The sequence below is a fragment of the Fringilla coelebs genome, assembly GCF_963513975.1.
Source record: "Fringilla coelebs genome assembly, chromosome: 12".
In the NCBI taxonomy this organism is placed as follows: Eukaryota; Metazoa; Chordata; class Aves; order Passeriformes; family Fringillidae; genus Fringilla; species Fringilla coelebs.
In genome coordinates, this window is record NC_140038.1 from 15,649,884 (window position 1) to 15,668,716 (window position 18,833).

The window sequence follows — 18,833 nt, forward strand, 5'->3', positions numbered from 1 at the left end:
GTGCCCTGAAAGTCATTTCCCCATGGCCCAGAAATACTGATCTGAAATACTCAGGCACTTGCACAGTGATTTGTTTTAAAGACTTAAAACCAGCAGTTTCACAAGTCTTGGGAATATGGGTGGGGAAAAGCTGCTTATGCTGCTGGCATCTTCCTAGCAGTGCTAGTCTAGGACTTATGCAAAAGCACCCATCATCTCGTCCTCTTTAATTCCAGCTCATTAGCAAGGCATCAAAACTTACACTGAAGGCAAAGTTTGTTTACAGTCTGCAATGTCCCACACTCTGCCAACAGGTGGAATTTGGCAATCCAGATGTTGTGTACAGATGTGCTTTCAGTGTAATGCTGAAAGATGAGAGCAAAAGACTCACACAATCCTTTTCTAATAGATACATCCAGTGTACCATTCCAGTGGCCAGCCTGTCTCAGTTCCCAGGTTCAGCTCAAAGCCTGCACTGCAGCATCTCCCAAACATCTCTGCCTGCTCTGTCAGGTTAAAATCAGAGAAAAGGCACAGCCTTGCAGCCTCTTTCATCTCTGCCTCCCAGAAAGAAGAGCGACTCCAGGCTTATCCTCCAGGCATCCTTACAAGTATCCCACTTTTTCTTGGGTACAAGTACAGAAGTGGAGACAGCTGTATCCTAAAAAGTCAAGCTAGTCTTTGCAGCTCTAAATTAAATTAGCTTCAAAGTGGTAACAAAGAAGAACAAGGTACATGAAATGCACTTAAAAGCTTGCCAAAAGAATGCCCAGGCATTTCTCCCAGTGCAGTGCAGAGCTGGCACTGCCTCCCCAGGCAGAAGCCATACCTCTGAAGATTATGTCAGCTCCCTCCCCAGGGTCAGATGTCACCAACATGGCTGAGGCTGTGACAGCTTGTCATTCACATCAAGATAAAGGGGCTGGAAGGTTCACAATGAGACAGAATTCTTAACAAATTCATCACCCAGGCAGTTGCAGGCTGACAGTGTGAGAACCCAGCTCTCCTACCCCAGGGACACAAGGAAGGGGACTGGGAAAGGGGTTCAATACTATCCTTGATTGATTAAGAGGAGTTGTGAGGACACTCATTGAGGCCACATCAGCTAACAAGCACCAGCAGAGCCCTATGGAACATCACACTCACAGTTAAAGTGTGTCAGGGAATGTGGTTAAATCCCCCTCCCTCCCCCAGGCAGCTGTCTTCCACTCCCAATCCAGTTACTACTCAGTTCAAAAGAGCCTGGTGTTCTCTTAGCTCACTCCTTAGCTGTCATTTTACTCGTAGCTCATCCATTCCCAGCAGCTTTTGCTCTGGAAACCACAGGGATTGACATGAAGACTCTGCTGACAGGAGAGGGTGTGCGCCGCACATGGGGGAAGACACCCAGACTAATTTTTCTTACTTGTGGATCATTCAGCCTTAAACTGTGTGCTGAGTACACCCAGAGTGAGGGCAGGGAGAGGGACACAATCTCTGCACCCTGCTTAGGGCATGGTGAAGTCAAATGACACTTTCTGGTGACATACCCAGGAACCCTGGGCTCAAATCTCAGCAGGGCAACTTGGGACTTCTTTCTTTAAGAGAAATTGACCTGCAGGTGCTTTGCCACTAGGGAGTCTCTGATGGTGAACGATTCAGGGAGAGTTTGGGGGTACCCAGGGGTTTATGATGCCAGAAAATAAGGCTGCACACACACCATATTGCTGGCAGACCACTGCAAGATTTTCACTTTATGAATACTCTCAATTACTGGCAGTGAAATATCCAAGGGCAGCTTGTGTTACTGACAGCCCAGGTAGAGAAGTATCTAACATGTCACTGCTTGTGCCCAGAGCTATTTGAGAGCATAAAAGGGAGGCTGGTTTCAATGCAATCAAGGCTAAGAGCCATAGCTCTTCCTGACTGCTGGTTAGCACAAACCATCTCTAAGGCAGCAGTAATCTCAGGGTACAACACCTTTAAAAAGCACTTTGTAGTGAAAGGTTCCCTTGAGCTGTGTTTTAAATAGTCACCTTTCCTGCATGGAGCTGGGCTGCTGCAATGGATGGGAAACCTGAGTTCTCATTTCAACTTTTCCTGTAGTTTTCAGAATTTTGAGGTCTGTTTTGTTTGGGGGTTTTGGTTGGTTGGTTGGTCTTTTTAACCAAAGAAACAAACACCTTTCAGAGAAGCTAATTTTAAAAAAAAGTGCACAACATAAGAGACTTGAAAAGGACATGAATTATGAAGCTGAAGGACTGAGAAAGCATCATCTTCCTTGATCTCTTCCAAGAAAGAAGGCTGACTTGTACAGAAGCCTTCTCTTTAAGCAACAGTCAGATGTTTAAGAATAAAAGAAGCAATGACTTATTTTGAACACAAGATAAAAAACTCTGTTCTTTTTAATCTGATGGTATTGTTTTCATATTGCAAAGCCCTAGAAATAGATCCATCAGTTTGATTTTATATTGCACTTCACCCCTCTGGCCCTGTTTAGATGAAGCACATCCATAAGGTCCAGCCAAAGGAAACTCAAAGCTTAAAATCTCTAGGGAAGAGGGCTGGATTGCAGAGGGGTTTTTGAATGTGCCAAAGCTGGAAGCTGTTCCATGCAGCAGGTGCAAGTGCAAAAAGAAACCTATGAAATGAATCTTCTTGCATGCAATGCATTTATCAATCCCCATGAGCTTCCCAAGGAGGTATCACTTCCCCTGTTATGCACACAGGTCAGGCTGTTTCTATCCATTATCAAATGCCAAAGGAAGGTGGACAGAGCTAAACCTGCCTGAAAAGCTCATATGCAAATGGAATGTCAATGAAACATGCAGAAGAAAATGTGCAGAACAGGTCACCAAATCGTTCCTGTTATCCAGCTATTCCCACTTTCCAACCTCTCTAATGATTGTGGTCCCTAAGTACATCCCTCCAGCACTAAATTCAGTGTGAATTGGGCACTTTACAGTTTGTTGGTCCTAACTGATGCTGCCAAACAGGAACATGCTTGGAAATACTGGGGTATTCATTTGTATGCCACACGTGCACACAATACTGAGCTTAATTGGCATTATTAAATCAGCCTCAAATTGAGAACAATGCATAAACATGCTCGAGAATCACAAAGTAACATTCTCTTACAGATTCACAATAGGCATCTTGACCTGAATTTAAAAGGCATTTCTATGTCTAAACATGCAGGTAGCACTCAGCAGGATTTTTCAAAGCTCCTTTGTATACTAAGGTCAGAACTACCTTTTAAGTGTACAAGTTAATCCATTAACCTGCTGAGAGGCTTTCTTTTAAGGTTGCATTCCCTTTCATCCTCACACATTTAAATATCTCTGAAAATCTGGACATTCATTCAAAAAATTAGATCTCACCTAGGTACCTTCAGCCAGTGCCAATAGCCAGCTATAAGAAATATTTCAAATGTGTCTTTTGTGCTGGAAAAAACACCCATTTTACCCACCATGTGTGCCAAAACAGAGGACTGCAAAACATATGTAGAATGTTGCTAGAAATGTATAACACTGACTAGCTTTGCCACAGGTAAGCATGAAGTTTTAGGGGGAATAAAAGCTTATTAATTTGCCTGGGATTTTCAATAAGGATTTAGCAGAAAAAGCCATCCTGCTCTTCACCTCTCTCTCCATTCTGTGGTTTCTCCTGCTGGATAGTGAGGGTGGGGATACTGCTGTATTGTGCAGTATATCCAGAGATACATCTGCAGCACATACTGGGGCAAATTCTCTAAATATTTGCTGTTTGAAAGCTTCAGTGTCACACTGGCATAACTGCAGAGCCTTTTTGGAGCAGCAATTTGTAGAAGCCTAAATAATGAAAGTTAAGGATTGGGTTTGGGTTTTTTTTTCCCCTTCCTTTCCATTGGAAATGTTCCATTTGATATAATCCAGCCAAACTCTGGGATCTGAAAACAGACCATATCAAAGCCAAGGTTAGTAGAACTTAAGGTGTAAATATAATAATGAAGCAAGAGATAATTAAAATTAATAGGAAAAATTCTGAGCATTATTGGGAAGGTTCTTCCACATGCCTGTCTTTTCCATGCAGTAAAATTTGGAAGGTGGTTAAAACTGGAATGAGCACAGATTTTTAAGTGCAATTTTAAATAATGAAAAAGGAGGAAATTAAGCTTTAGACTAGACAGTGACAGCTGTTGTGCCATTGCAGCATATGCCCTCTGGTCCACACAAAGCCTGAACTGTATCCCTTCAACACAGGAAAGAAACACATGGATTTGGTGTGCTGAAGTTACAGGATGACACTCTCTTTTCTATTCTGCAATAATCTGTCTTTTGCTGTCTCAGAGCCACGACCTTTCCAAGGTTTGCACTTCAGGGGGAGTTTCCATTCCCATCTCCAGAGCTGCAGCAATCCATGTTGGGAACCTGCAGCCCTGTTCTTCCTCACCAGCCACTTCCTCAAGTCTTCAGGTTCTCCCCTCCACATTCCAAGCCCTGCCTCCAAACACCTCCCACAGCAGCTCAGCCCTGGGTTTATTTACAGATTTTACTGGCATTGCTGCAATTCCAAGTGTTGCCCTGCAGATAAAGAGATTGAGAAGAGCTGTGCCAGCATTAGTGAGCCAGAGCCCTGTGCTGAATCTGTGCCACTGCTGTTACAAAACTTTCTCTCCCTAAAAAATTCATTTCACCTTCATTGGCAAAACCCTATTATTTACTTTCTCTCTTTCATTCTCTGTAGTAAGTGTTTAATAATAATTCAAAAGAGCCTGAAAGACAGAAGGCTTTGGAGCTCTCTGTCACCCACTGGAAATGAGTCTCCTGTGTTGCCTGTATCTCTAAATCCAGTTACCCTGCTGCTGTTACAGCTGGTGAGGCTCCAACAGTGCTATCAGGACAGGGAACCCTGCAGCAGAAAGGCTGTTGCTAAGGCTTTGACAGTGTGTCATATAACTCTGCTCAGGGCAGGTCTAATCACTGCTGTGCTTTAAAACCACTGATAGTTCTAGAGACTGGCTCACACTCTACCTGCCAGCATTGTCAGCACTGCTGGAGCTGGGGAAAAGCCTCAGCAACCACAGGAAATTCTTGGGGCTGATTTCCTTGTAGGGACAGCATTGTGCAAGTTGCTTCTGTAGAAGTTCTGCACTGAGACTTGTTTTCATTGCTTCTTCCAAGTTTTCCTTGTCTATCTTTGGACTGAAAGCTTTTGTGGGGAGGATGTCACAGCTGCTTTCTACCCTCTTCATAAGGGCAAGAGGCTTCTGGGTGGGAGGAGAAATGGCAATAAATCAAGTGAAAGGCAAAGAAGAGGAGATTCCTGGGCTCTCACATGTGCTGACACACAAGTGAGTGCCCTCAGCTTTATCTGCTCACTCTCTGGCCTCTATCAGAGATTCACGTCATTACCCGGCTCAGTGATTTCCGAGGGGAATTCTTTCTTTGTCTCCTTGACACAGGAAAACCAATGTAGGCAAACAGGCAGGGTGGGCACCTGTTCATCATCTCTACATGCACACTCAGACAGGCTTTGTTTGGAAATCCCTTCCCTCCAGGCCCCATCCTCCAGGGCTGCCTGGCTGAGGTTTTCTTGGCACGTCACAGCCACCTCAAACACGATTACAAGGTCACATAACCACATTGCTCAACCCTCTCCTCGCTGCACCAGCTCCACGTTCACTCCACAGTTCATTTCAGTTGCAACCCACCTGAACATAAAACCTTTCACAAATTCAGTACTGTTCTTTTCTCCCCTTTCTCATTTGCCCCATCTCTGGTCTCACTGAAAGCCTCAGACAGAGCTGAGTGTACTCTCACTACCCTTAGTGGCATGAGAAATGTTAAAAAGGATTTAAGCACATAAAAAGTCTGATCTCAGGTGCCTTGCCCACTTCAACACACAGTGTTTCAGTTTATCACCTCAGACTTGAGCGATCCTTTGTCTCCTAACATTAGACTTGTCAACTTCTTTACCCTTATAGCCCAACCACCATTGGTGAAATATCTCCCTGCACACTCCACATCTCACAGAGAACCCAGCAACTTCCAGAAGTCATCCCAACCCTTCATTTCTTCCTAAATTATGAAATATTTTATAATCCTTCTAGGTGTGTTCTAATAAAAAAAAAAATAAAATTCCACTCTGATTTTGACATGCTGCTTACAAAATGCTTGGCACAACCAGTTCACACTAGTCTTGACCTAATCTCCTGTGAGGGACTATCATACTCAGCTGCAAGACAGCATTAATAATATTAACAATTCATCTAACTCTGGGCAACACTCAGTGATGCAACTGATATATGAAATCAAGTGGCATATCCCATTTGGATGGGAGTGAGAGTAGATTCCATGGGATGTATTCCACGGGATGGTTACATGGGATATACATCTCAGAGAGGTCCTAGGAGGCAGGGGGATTGCAGTGAGGCACCCAGGTGTTAGTTTTAATCCAGTTAGAACAAAGACCTACAGCAAGACAGATAAAGCAACATGAATAATATTGCCAAACTGGATAACATGTCCTAAGAAGCTTGAGCAGCCCACCCTGGAGGCCCTGTTGCAAGCCTGAGCATTTGTTAGGAGAAGGAGGAAGATTCAAGCTCAGGCAGAGGGAATCTCCTGCCCAACAAACCCAGAGCTGCCTGCAGTATGGACATACCCAAAGCCATCACAAAGGCCTGGCCATGAACTGCATCTGCCATAGCCACTGGCTGTGAGAAGACAACTTGAGAACAGCAGGGACTTGCCCTCACAGCATCTTTCCAAATATAGCACTCTAGCTCACCAAAGGGAAGAAATAATGGGCAGGCAAAGAAAGGCCTTCAGCTGAAAGCATTGTTTCTCTTTCAAACTCTGGCTTGGAATAGATGTACAACATAAGCTAGACCTAAAAGAAAAGGCAAATATCTCCTTCAAAATAACAGTCTCAGCAAATTGCTCCATTTATAAATCAGTTTCCCCCTTCCCATGACATATAAACTTAAGCTCAGAAGCGAGTTTCTCTCCATATAATGCTCATTCACCAATTTTGAATGCCTCGAAGGTGGGGGCATCTGTGGAGAAACCTGCCATTCCAAAGGCTACCAAGAGATGGCACCAGGATTTCTGAGTGCCCCGTGTTCACCCAGACCTCTGGAACAACCTTGGGAGATGCTGTTCCTCTCCACCTCATCAATTCCTCATCTATTTTCAAATCTTGCCTGAAAACATCTCTTTTTCCCTTGTCTCTACCTCTTAATTTTTCAATTTCTCTCATCTACTGCTATTAACAGTACCATGCCAGTAAAGTGTAATTCTGAAATGCAACTCTATTTGTTCTGCAAAGGAGCACTGACATACCACCAGTCTGAAATGAGATTTTGTAACTGATTATTGATATCAGAACAGGTCATTCTTTGAGAGAAACCACACAGACTGTAAAAATAATGAAAGAGAAGGAACTGCATGAAACTGGGACACCTCTGGCTCCAAGATCATTACCTCTATTACAATGGCTCATTGCAATAAATTTGCACAGTAGGGTTTATTTACTTATCTTAGTGATGCAACCATCGCTGCTTCATGTTATCTGAAATTTTAGTCAAGTTGAAGAGACATTATATAAAGAAAAAATTTCAAGACAACACGCTTTCCTTTGTTGCTGGCATAGTCTCATTCAGAGCAGTATTTTCTAGTTTTATTTAACAGGACTTCTAGGATAAATCCCATGTAGATCAAGGCCAGATGGGAAGCAAGTCATTTAGCTGTGATATAGCTCAACAGAAATGTTTTTCCCCTTCCTATGAATTTTCTACACAAATGAAGTGAACCAAATAGTGTCTGTTTATTCTCAAAATGCTAAGCATTGATTAATTCTGACCACATTCCAATAGAATCATGTGTTACTTTCCAATTAAATATCCAGACTGCTCAACATGATTAATGACAAAACACAGACTAACAAGATGAATTAAGAATGATTTGCTTTTGATCTTCTATCAGGAACCATTGCCAAATAAACAGAGGCATACAGCTGTACATAGAGCATTCCTCAAAAAGTACCCATCACAACAGCTTCTTTATCAGGTTGGAGAAGAACCTGATAACCTGAAATAATCACCATGTTTGTGCCTTTCTCAAAATACAGTCTGCAGTGGCCAGATATACCACATATTCTGTTCAAGAAGAGGGCAGCTGGAAGTTTAGACCAACCCAGGAGGTGGAATTGCAGTAAATGTTTATGGTGGTCTACCAGTAAGACAACATCCAGGATTAAGGATAGGGAAAAAAGCCTGACTGCCTGCACAGGGGTCTAGGGCACATTTGCAGCTGGATCTCTTCCATATGCCTGTCCATCATTCTCAGCAGAAGAGGCAAGTCCAGTATTCAGGTCATCTCCAGTATACATCATCTCTCTTTGTCTAAACAACAGCATTATATATATATATATATATATAAATATATATCCCTATAGTCAAAGCCTAATTTGAAGTTATGTACAGCCTCTTAACTTATATGTTCAGCATTTCCAGGGTCTTCATATTCTCCTTGGTCAATCTGACACTATCTGATTAAATATGGCTTTCAGCTTTACATGTGCTCTTTGATCACCTTGGCATTTCTCTTTTCATTTGCATGAGCTCTGCTTCCTCTAGCCAGTAAAAATCTCCTCAGCTCCCACTATGACAGAAATACACGATACAGGAATCACTCCATGGCCATGGCAACAATGCCATCAATATTCCTGCATGCTTCAGGTTCATCAATCCCCACCTCAAATCACCCCTGAGCCCTTATCAGCAAAGAAAAGACACCTGTGGTATTCTCACTCTTCCTGGGGTTTGAGCCCTGACACCAGATGGCTCTGACTCCACAAATCTCTTTCAGCAACCTTCTACCTGAGCCAGCTTTAAATGTTCATTATGCCACTTCCAGGTTGCCCACTGCAGACTCGTCCTCCACTGCACAGAGAGAAATAAACATTTGCAAGACCCCAAGTTTCTAGAGGCAAACATTTATCACAGGTGAAGAGAACTTGCTTCTTTTTCCCCTTCAGTATGCGAGGAATCCAGATATCCACCTCAGGTGAAATAGAGTTACGTGGGAGGATTTCCTCCCTTTAATGAAAAGGGAGATTATCAGCAAGCATTTGAGGCTCTGGAACTATCCAATAAGCACCAAACATAAGAAGAATTGTGATCAAATGTCAGAAGTGGGTAATGCTGGACATGAGCAAAGGCAGATAATTTCTGCATATCACATTTTCTAGTGAATTAATTTGGCACCATTCCCAGACCCTTTTTATTCACTTTCCACTTTTAATTAAGTAGTCAAACTTTACTGGAATAGCCCAATGTAGAAAGCCAAGTATTCTGAATACCCAGAGAAAGAGTTTTTATTTCTGATGAATACTCACTCTTGTTGTAATCTTTCATACGAGGTTTATGCGAACACTTAGCATGAGCCAGCTCTGCTCAGTATGATAAATAGATGTACTCATAGAGGTTTGAAAAACAAAGACATTTTAACAGACTATCCAAATTGCTTCAATAAAACTGTGCACCAGCCTTTTAACAGCAGAAAAGGAAAACATAATGGAGGGAACGACCAATGCACCAGTCACCCCACCATCTGCCATTTTCTAAATGGCACAGGTCTTCCTCTTATGAAAGGAGAATAAACTCTGAGGGTTTTGTTTTCAGCCTCTTTGATACTCTGTTTTCAACATGAGGAGTCTTAGAAGAGCCTTCAAAACATGGAGCCACAGACAACACATGGCCTCCAAAGCCACAGGTGAGGATACTTGACAACCTGGACAGAGTCATGCAGAAGGGACCAGCTCCTGGCTGACCAGAGAGCAAACATCTCCCACTGTCACATTCCACAACCCATCCAAACAGATCTCAGAACAAGATGGGAAAACAAGCAACAGTGTTGAAAGGGCCAGTGGAAAGTAGAAGGGGGTAGAAGCTGTGGAACATACAGGGAATAATAAGGATGAAAGGTGAAAAGAGCAGTGATCATTGCACTGTGTGAGGTATCAGAGATGCTACACTAGAGAAGGTGTTGATGGAGTGAAGATTTGAGCATCCCACACAGACTCCTATCAGATATCCCAGCTACTGACATAAACAGAGCTGAGAAAAGCAGAACATCCTCTGGCTTTATTTTAAACTGTCCCTGTAAAAGGTAGCAGAAAACCTTCTCTGCAGCACAGCATCATGAGAGATGGGCAAGACAGCCTTAAGTCTTGGATTTCACAGTGGTTAACTCAAGAAACCTCAACACCACAGAGTTCCATGTTTTTTTCCATGTAGCTTTTACCTCAGATATGGATAGTTCTGGAGAGATCCACAGCCATGGCACCAGCAAGCTGAAGACCTCAAATGCCTAACTAAAGCCAATAAAGCCCATGAGTCACAGTCTCAGGGGAATCAGAGCTACTTGGCACATACCCAGAGAAGGTCAATTGGAGCATGGGGAGACTATTTCTAAATACCCCAGAGCTTTGCCACTGGGAAAAATAAATAGAACTATGGATCTTGTTTCCACATCTTAGCGGGCTAAATAAATAGCTCTCACTATAGGGCACTCTCCAGGGCAGATTCTTAAAGTGACCTTGGCCCTGCTGCTGCCCAGGGCAGGGGAAGGCGGGTGTACCCACCAGAGCAGTGGTGCATTTTCAATGCTGCATTCCTGGCAGCTGATCAGAGAGCCAGGGTAATCTCAGCTGCCACAGTTGCCGGCTGTTCCTTCACAGCAAAAAGGCAAACCATGGTGGCACATAGTTATGAGGTGGAGAGAAGGTATCAAGAGAAAATACAAAGTGAGGGTCAAAGGATTTTTGGGACAATATTGGAGTTTTCCTCTGTCAGCAGGTTAGAGGCTGGTGCTCTCTACATCTTATAGGCAAAAAAGAAACAGATGCTTTTGTGACCAAGAACCACACCAAAACACCACCCTCCCAATTTCAGCATAGCCACAGCCACTTTGGGAAGAGCTGCCCCAGTATCAGAGAGCTGGGAGCACATGCTGAGCTAGACAAAGAACATGACCCCTTTTTATCCTTTCTCCCCAGCTCAGAAAACCCATCCACAAGCTCCCCACCCCAGTCATCTCACAAAGCCTTAGCTAGAGCAAGTCAAATCATGGAAGGACATGTTCTCCACTTGTACCTACCTCCATTTTCTGATTTTCTGATGAGCTGCAAAGATGCTTAGGGTTTTCAGACTGCACCTATTCCATGCATTTGCTAATGCTGGGAGAGAAGAGCTGTAAACCACTCTACAGTCTGTTCTTCTGGTCTTAAGACCTAAAGTTCTTGCCAAAAATATCTCCTAAAGCCACTTTCCACAATGAAAGCAGCACTTCCAAGTGAACCACAAACAAACAGAACCTCAACTGACTAACTAGAAATTAGTGCCTTTTAATGGGTTGCAACTGTTTTTTAACACAAAACAGGCTTGTGTGGTTCTTCTGATGTAAAACAGGCTGTCTCCACTGTGCCACTGAGCTTCTCAGCTGCCCCTGGTTATGAAACAAAAGGCACAGCTCTGAGCCCTGGGCAGGCCAGCTGAGTGGCCACCAGGCTTCAGCTGATTTATGGTTCTTGTTCATTAGACCAAGAATAGGTGGGAGCCGAAAAGAGTGTGTAAAGATTGTATGCACTGTCTGCACGCTCATGAAAAATATGTTTTAATAAGAGAACAAATGTTTTAGGAAATAAAAAGAAAATTAAGAAACTGAACTAGCAGTGAGAAACCTAGGTAGACAAAAATCAGTGCACAAGACACCTTTTTTCAAATGAAAAATAAATTCAAGCTTTTCAGTAATAAATTAAAAGGCTTATTAGCTATAAAATGGGATTTACTGAGGGCAATTTTGAGTTTGCTTTTCTGGTGTTTGTGTCTCTGTTCCAAATGGAAAAAAATGTCCGCAGAAGAATTCAAAACAATCCTTGTACACCAGATAAAAGGAAGTAAAAGCTAAATATTGCATATTGACAATATGGAATCATTTAAATCAAAAGCAGCATGTTTCTCTGATTGTTTCCCTTAGAAGTGAGTATTTTAGAACACTTTACAGACTCCATTTACAGCAACCCTCAGCAACAATCCCTGCATCTCCAAATGTATCTCAGCAAGAAGCCAGGCTAGAAAGGTGTGACAGATACCAAGGTTTCCACTTCCTCTGTGGGAAACAGGCAATTGTAAATAAAGCACTTCTGCCCAAAATTCATTTTAAAAGCCTTTAGCCAGCCAGTCCCATTGCTTAAGAGAAAATTAATACAGGCCCAAGTCCCATCACACAGAGATGCTGGACTATCACAGATGCAGAACTAACACTGGTCTAATCAGAGCAACACTTCCACAGGAAGGAAAACAGGGAACTGAGTGGAATTTGCTTAGTTAAGCATGGTCTTGGACCCATCAATCACTTTTGGTTGCCTCAGAAGCCAAGCCCAGCTCTGGGTCTAACTCATCCTGGACACCCCTGTCATACACAAAACAGTTCTCCAGGCTGCCTAAATCTTAAAGTTATTGCATGAGGCCTGAGGGGAATGTTGAAGGATGCTCAGATATCCGAGGAATAACATCTTGGTGGTAACATTCTTTGAGTTGGGTAATATCCAAACATCTGTGTAAGAAACATCCTGGTATACCCTCGCAGAGGAATCTCAGGTACTTTGTCTAAGACAGAACTGAAGCTGTGAAGCAGTTCCAGGTACTTGGCACTGTGCTAGAAATCCAAAAGCACAGGCAAAAGTGAGTTGGCTCCCATCAACAAGGCAGCTGCAGGAAGTTGTGCATCTGCTGGGCCCCCTCAGTATCTTATTTAGAAAAGCAAACTGTCCAAAAAATTGTGCATCTCCAGACATGTAAGCAGAGGAATGAGAAGAAAGCTGCACTTAGCAAACAACAATGCTGTGTGTTGATGTGCAGCTTCAGCACTGGTGGCTGGTGGAAATCAATTCAAATTTCTTCCCAGTTAATGAGTAAGTCATGATATTGAGAGAACTGGTATCAGTCTTTGATGGTAATAGCAGAGTGGACATTACTTAACACATCCAGGGTGGCTGGCCCCATTTCAACCACAGCTAAGCAAACTGTGGCCAAGCTGTTGTGCTGTCTGTCCGTCCATCCTTCTCACCTCGTGCTCTACCTGAAGCTGCTTCCTCAGTAATCACCAGCCATGGACCTCACCCATGTCAGGTCCATGCAGAAGCTGGAACTGGCTGAATGCTGCCTTGTCCTTGCTGACACGTACCTGAGCAAGTAGGGACTGTGCCCCACAAGCCATTTCATGTCCCAGCAGGAGAACTGGCAGGTTCTGTGTGGCTTAAGCAAACAGGATTGTGTGGGCACAGCTCACAGCAGCAAATTCTTCCTCCTGCTTTTAAAGAGCAAGCCAGAGATATGTGTTTTGCTCCCATAAAGTTTGCCTTGAAAGGCAGCTGAGGAAGTGGTCAGATCAGACAGCTTGGGGACTAACATTCAGCACTGAGATGAAGATATAAAATGGACTTGATGTCTTCAGAAAAGAACTATTTGAAATATGTGGGATGGCTTTAAAGCAGATACAAATTAATACTAGTATGAACTGTCATACTTCAAAAATATCATGATGACCAGGTCATGACCCTCTGCAAATGGAGGATGAGGCAGCACTGCCTTGATTCCACTCTATCTACCCCCAGGCTGATGGTGGCAGGCAGTTCTGGCTGAGTGGGAGGCAGGAGTGCCTTGTCTGCTGCCAGCACATGCTTCTCCAAAGCCAGTTGTGTCTGGGAAATGAAGGAGGGTACCTTGCAATCAAACTGCCATCGCTGTCTAGGGCACACTACAAATAAAGGGCCACCAGCATGAATCATATGATGAATCACAGCATTAACGTGTCCTTCAGGGATCTATTTCTGCCTCTTAAAAACCCTGCAGATTTAAAGTGAGTGGAAACTGCATACATTTCTGATTTCTTTGCCTCTTCAAGTGGAACCAGAATTTTATTTCTTGCTGTCCTGGAAAGATGAGCTCCCTTGGGGCTACTGCCTACCTGACCGTCCTGACGTGTCTCTTGCTGTAGGGAGTGATGACTTTGAAAAGCAGCTCCATGGCTCCATTGATGCCAAGCATAGTTCCCGTGGTAACTATGGCAATAAAAGGAAAAAAGCAGTCAGCTCTGAAGGAGGCAGCTGGCAAACATTGCTTAGAAGAGATGTGGGGACGAGTAGCTGCCCCTGGGGCTATGAGCTCTCTGGGCTCTCATCTGGACTCCACAGGTCCCATTACAGACATAGAAAGTGAAGCACAAAGCTGTCTGTGGACAGAACTTGAGCCAAAATCAGGTGCAAAACCAGTCCTGCTGCTCTTTCCCAATTTCCCTAAAGCCCCTTTTCCTGTAGATATTGCACTGTCCAGAGAACAAATCACAATTAAACAAAGTATTCTCCCAGAAAAAAAATGGCAGCGCTCAAATTCATCCCACACTTCCTACATGCAGCTCAATGAGGACAGTTCATTTCAAAGGGCTTAAAGAGTAGGGTTTTTCTTTCTGTGCTGTTATTCAACAGAGTGGAAGTGGGTTTTGGGGGCTTCTGAATGCAGTTTAATTTCATCTAGGCTAATTTTCCCTTTAATCCTTCACTTTTTAGAAGATTAGGAACTTTTTTAGATAGATTTTGCAATCAGTTTCAATACCTAATGCATAGCCTAGGTGTTTAGCCAGACCTCCCCAATATGAGACAGGATATCTCTGTGTAATGAGGGAACAAATACAACCCTGAAATATTAAATGGATGCAACCAAGGTGAAAGGATCAGTAACCAACAGCAGCCAGAAGGAGCCCTGGCTGCCTGCCCACTGCTGGGTTTTGGCTGTTTTGCAGATATCTCCCAGTGGTCATCAGAGAGCTGCCAGAGGGCTCATCATCTCCTGCTGTCCTATGGTGTCCCTGCCAAGCTGTGCTGTGATGGAAAGCCTCCAAGGCCTGCCAGCTACATTCACACTGGCTGGCAATCCATTAGAGCCAGGATGGTGGACAAAGCTGCTCGAACTCATCCTGCTCCAGAGCAGCCACAAACATCTGGTGGCAGTGAAGGGAGCAGCCCAGAGTGGGGCATGAGGTGAGGCAAGGACTCATCTTTACTGCTTTCATACCTAAGCACTCTCAAGAGTTTTGTATGGTTCTGGCTTCCCTTAAGCTCAACTCCATAATTTTTAAGGCTGGGATCATGTAATCCCCTGGTTTAATATCACACCCATACAGATTTTCACCTAACCTCCCCTGAAGCTTCCCAGCTGGGCCACAGAACCCCAAAATTCAAAGCTATTAATGGAGAGTGCTGGAGATACCTGGAGAGTAACAGAGATGCTCCAGCAAAGGTGCAGAGCTGGAGTTCTGGGGTCTGACACTAACAGAAAGGAGAGCAGGCTGCAGTGTGCATCCTAAAACCTCTGCAGAAACAGCAGCTGAGCTGAGTGCAGGTGTTCTGAAGCAGGGAGCAGGGAAGTAGGCAAATCATAATTTTGGGTGAGAGGCAGCATGGGGTCACTGCACAGCTGTGAAACCCAAATAAAGGCACATTTCATCTTCGGGCTTTGGCTGCATTCTCAGCCACACTCAGACTTTCAAACACCGCTTATCACGGGGAGAGGGGTTGAGTGTTGAGGCTTGGCTGCTTGCCTGAGGAAGCCCAAAGCATGAAGCCAGCTCCTGTCCAGGCAGAGGGGACCTGCAGGGCTGGGTGCCAGGAGAGTTAAATCTCAGGATGCACAGAGCAGACCGCAGACAGGATGGCCATCAAGAATTATCTGCTGGGTGAGGGATGTAGGGAAGGAGAGGAAAGGGTTAGAGTGAGCAGAGGGAAATTAGGGCTGGCGAGCTCAGTGCTTTATAGCACAGAAAGCCTGTATGAATCTGTAATGATCCCGAGAGAGAACACTGGAAATCCCTTTGCTTGAATCATTTAACATGAGGGCATTGCCAAGTGAGAAAAGCTGGGAGAGTGAACATCTGAGGGGATACTAGCCAGAAGACCAGGATCTAATATCTGCTTCCTGGGGGACCTTGAATAAGTAACAGATTTCTCTCACCCTCTGCTTCTCCACCCTCATGGAGCTGCTCTGAGGATCAATACAATCAACAATAGTGAGACATTTGGCTGTTATGGTAATGGCAACTGCATAGAGACTTAAGGTACCCAAGTCTCAGAGCAAAAGAATTGACTGTCTATATTCCAGAATAGAAGATCTTTGCCATGAATATTTTTCACTACAGCACTTTTATTTCCATAGCTCACAGATGAAATGCACTGTAAAGGCTGCATAGGCCCCTTGAGGAACACCTTTTTCTAAGGTTGTTCTGGCTTTTGTGCTTTTCTGTATATTAATGGTGCATGCAGGCACTAACCCTACCAGGAATAATGTTTCTTTGCATTGAAATGAGTAAAAAAGAACCCTGGTGGTTGTCACACAGAAGAAAAGAGGAAAATCCTGGCACTCACCATTAGAAGCACAAACCCTCAGGACCCAGAGGCAGTGGGTGAGGTACAGGTGGTGGCCCAGGTGTCTTCTTGTTAAACTCAGTATTATATCAGTGGCTTCTGCCTTCTGCACTTTAAGCCCAAACTTCCTATCTGTGAAAAGAAAATGAGAATTAAACTATTGCAAAGGCCAAGTCATTGCAGCTGTGCTGCTAAATATATGTTTATTAAGCCTTGTAACTCAAAATCTTATAAGAAAGACATTCAAATGTATCAATGAGTTAAACCAATATTAATCTCACTGAAAATGGAAAAACATGGGGTTCACTTTGAGTCACCATATATGTAACATAGAATAGTCTGGATAAAAAAGGATCTTTAAAGGCCACTTAGTCCAAACCCCCTGCAATGAGTTGCACCAGACAAGATTGCTCACAGCTCTGTCCAACCTCACCCTGAACGTTTCCAGGGATGGGGCATCCACCGCCTCTCTGGGCAACCCATGCCAGTGCCTCACTATCCTTATCACGAAACATTTCTTCCTGACCTCTTATCTAACCCTATCTCTTTCAATTTAAAACCAGTACTCCATGTCCTGTACCAACAGGCCCTACTACCATGTCCATCCCCTTGATCTACTGGGAGTCTACACTGAGATGACCCTCATATTTGACCCCCCTCCAGAAGCCCCCCAGCCCCCTCAGTGCCTCGTTTTTGACCCCCCTCCGGAAGGCACCCGGCAGTACCTCGTAGGCCCACCCTGGCCAGCAGGCGCAGCAGGGGCAGGAGGGTGCCGTGGTCGGGTGGCTCCGTCCGGGCAGCCGTGGCCAGGGCCTGCAGCAGAGCCTCGCTGCCCCCTTTGCTGACCACGTAGTGAATCCTCCGTCCGGTGCCTGGGGAAGAGAGGAGAGACGGCTCAGAGCACCCCTTCCCTGCGCCACAGCTTCACAAGGCCTCAGCCTGCCAGGAGCACACGGAGCTTCCACGGCCTTCAGGCAATGCTTGAGCGCCGTGAACGCACGAGCATTTGCAGAACTGGCCCGGAGTCCCTGGTGTGCCCAGCCTGGGGACAGGGATGGAGCTGTGTGCCCTGCAGTTCCATGGATGGAGCTGTGCAGTTCCATGGATGGAGCTGTGTGCTCCGCAGTTCCAGGGATGGAGCTGTGTGCTCCGCAGTTCCATGGATGGAGCTGTGTGCTCCGCAGTTCCAGGGATGGAGCTGTGTGCTCCGCAGTTCCAGGGATGGAGCTGTGTGCCCTGCGGTTCCATGGATGGAGCTGTGTGCTCCGCAGTTCCAGGGATGGAGCTGTGTGCCCTGCAGTTCCAGGGATGGAGCTGTGTGCCCTGCAGTTCCAGGGATGGAGCTGTGTGCCCTGCAGTTCCAGGGATGGAGCTGTGTGCTCCACAGTTCCATGGATGGAGCTGAGTGCTCCGCAGTTCCGTGGATGGAGCTGTGTGCTCCGCAGTTCCATGGATGGAGCTGTGTGCTCCGCAGTTCCAGGGATGGAACTGCACATCGGAACTGTGTGCTCTGCTACCTGTCGTGGATGCCACGGGACAGAGATAGAGAAAGGGAAAACATTTCTCACAGCGGCTTGTGAGAAATTTTAGGGAGTTGGAAAGATGGGATAACTCATTGAGTGTAAACAATTTGCAGGTGGTGTTTTTCTACTTCGGTTTTCTGTTCCTCTCAAGGACAGTGAGTGAGGAAGATGTTTTGCTAGTTAGCCAGTAGAATAGAAGCTATCATACCACTCTATAAAAACCTTTAAATAAAGCCTTCTTTGCCTTTTCTACGACCCTGCCTCTTGCCTGTTCCTGCCTCAGTCTCGGTGCAAGAGTGACAACCTGTTACCACGACAGTCCTTGTCTCCCCAAACCCATGTGCTGCAGAAGTTTTTCAGTGTGCATTGAAATGTGGCAGGGAGGAATAAGCCCAGACACTGACAGGTTTCAAAGCAGCAAAAGGCTCAGTGATCTTTTCTTAGATACTGGAAATTAAACAAGGAAAGAACTAAAGCTGCACTGGGCTTCTGCCAAATGAAAAGGAATCCTAGGGAAGCCTTGGGGACAGCTTTCAAATAAATGTAGGTCTCCAATGGAACCACACTCTAACCCTGGGAGCTTTACTGTGTTAACAAACATTGATCCAGGCTCTGTGGTTGGGGGATGCTGCTCCTTCAGTTCCTAGAGGAAGCAGGACCCCCTGTTCCCCATGGAGGCCATCCTTGCACCCAGCTGAGGAACAGGGCTCCAGGGCTCCAAAAGAGAGGCCAGATGGACAGGTGATGTCTCTGGTGGGGCTTCCAGGAGTGGGGGACCCAGGAGGATCTAGCACTTACCAATGCAGCCCCCTGAGCCTGGCAGCTTAGCTGGGTTGGGAATTGTTTAGTAGATTATATTTTTGTGGTGGAGCAGAAAGGAAAAGGAAC

The 18,833-nt window shown here is 44.9% G+C and overlaps 1 protein-coding gene across 1 annotated transcript in view; it reads right to left on the reverse strand.

Moving 5' to 3' along the window:
- The window catches only part of AGBL1 (AGBL carboxypeptidase 1), a gene marked incomplete at both ends in the record, with an annotated part of 309,418 nt that overhangs the window by 270,736 nt on the left and 19,849 nt on the right, over window positions 1-18,833 (reverse strand). Inside the window, 3 exons of the mRNA XM_084213816.1 lie at window positions 13,974-14,067; window positions 16,423-16,554; window positions 17,148-17,294. Coding sequence (XP_084069942.1) covers window positions 13,974-14,067; window positions 16,423-16,554; window positions 17,148-17,294 — 373 coding nt within the window. The remainder of the gene's footprint in view (window positions 1-13,973; window positions 14,068-16,422; window positions 16,555-17,147; window positions 17,295-18,833) is intronic.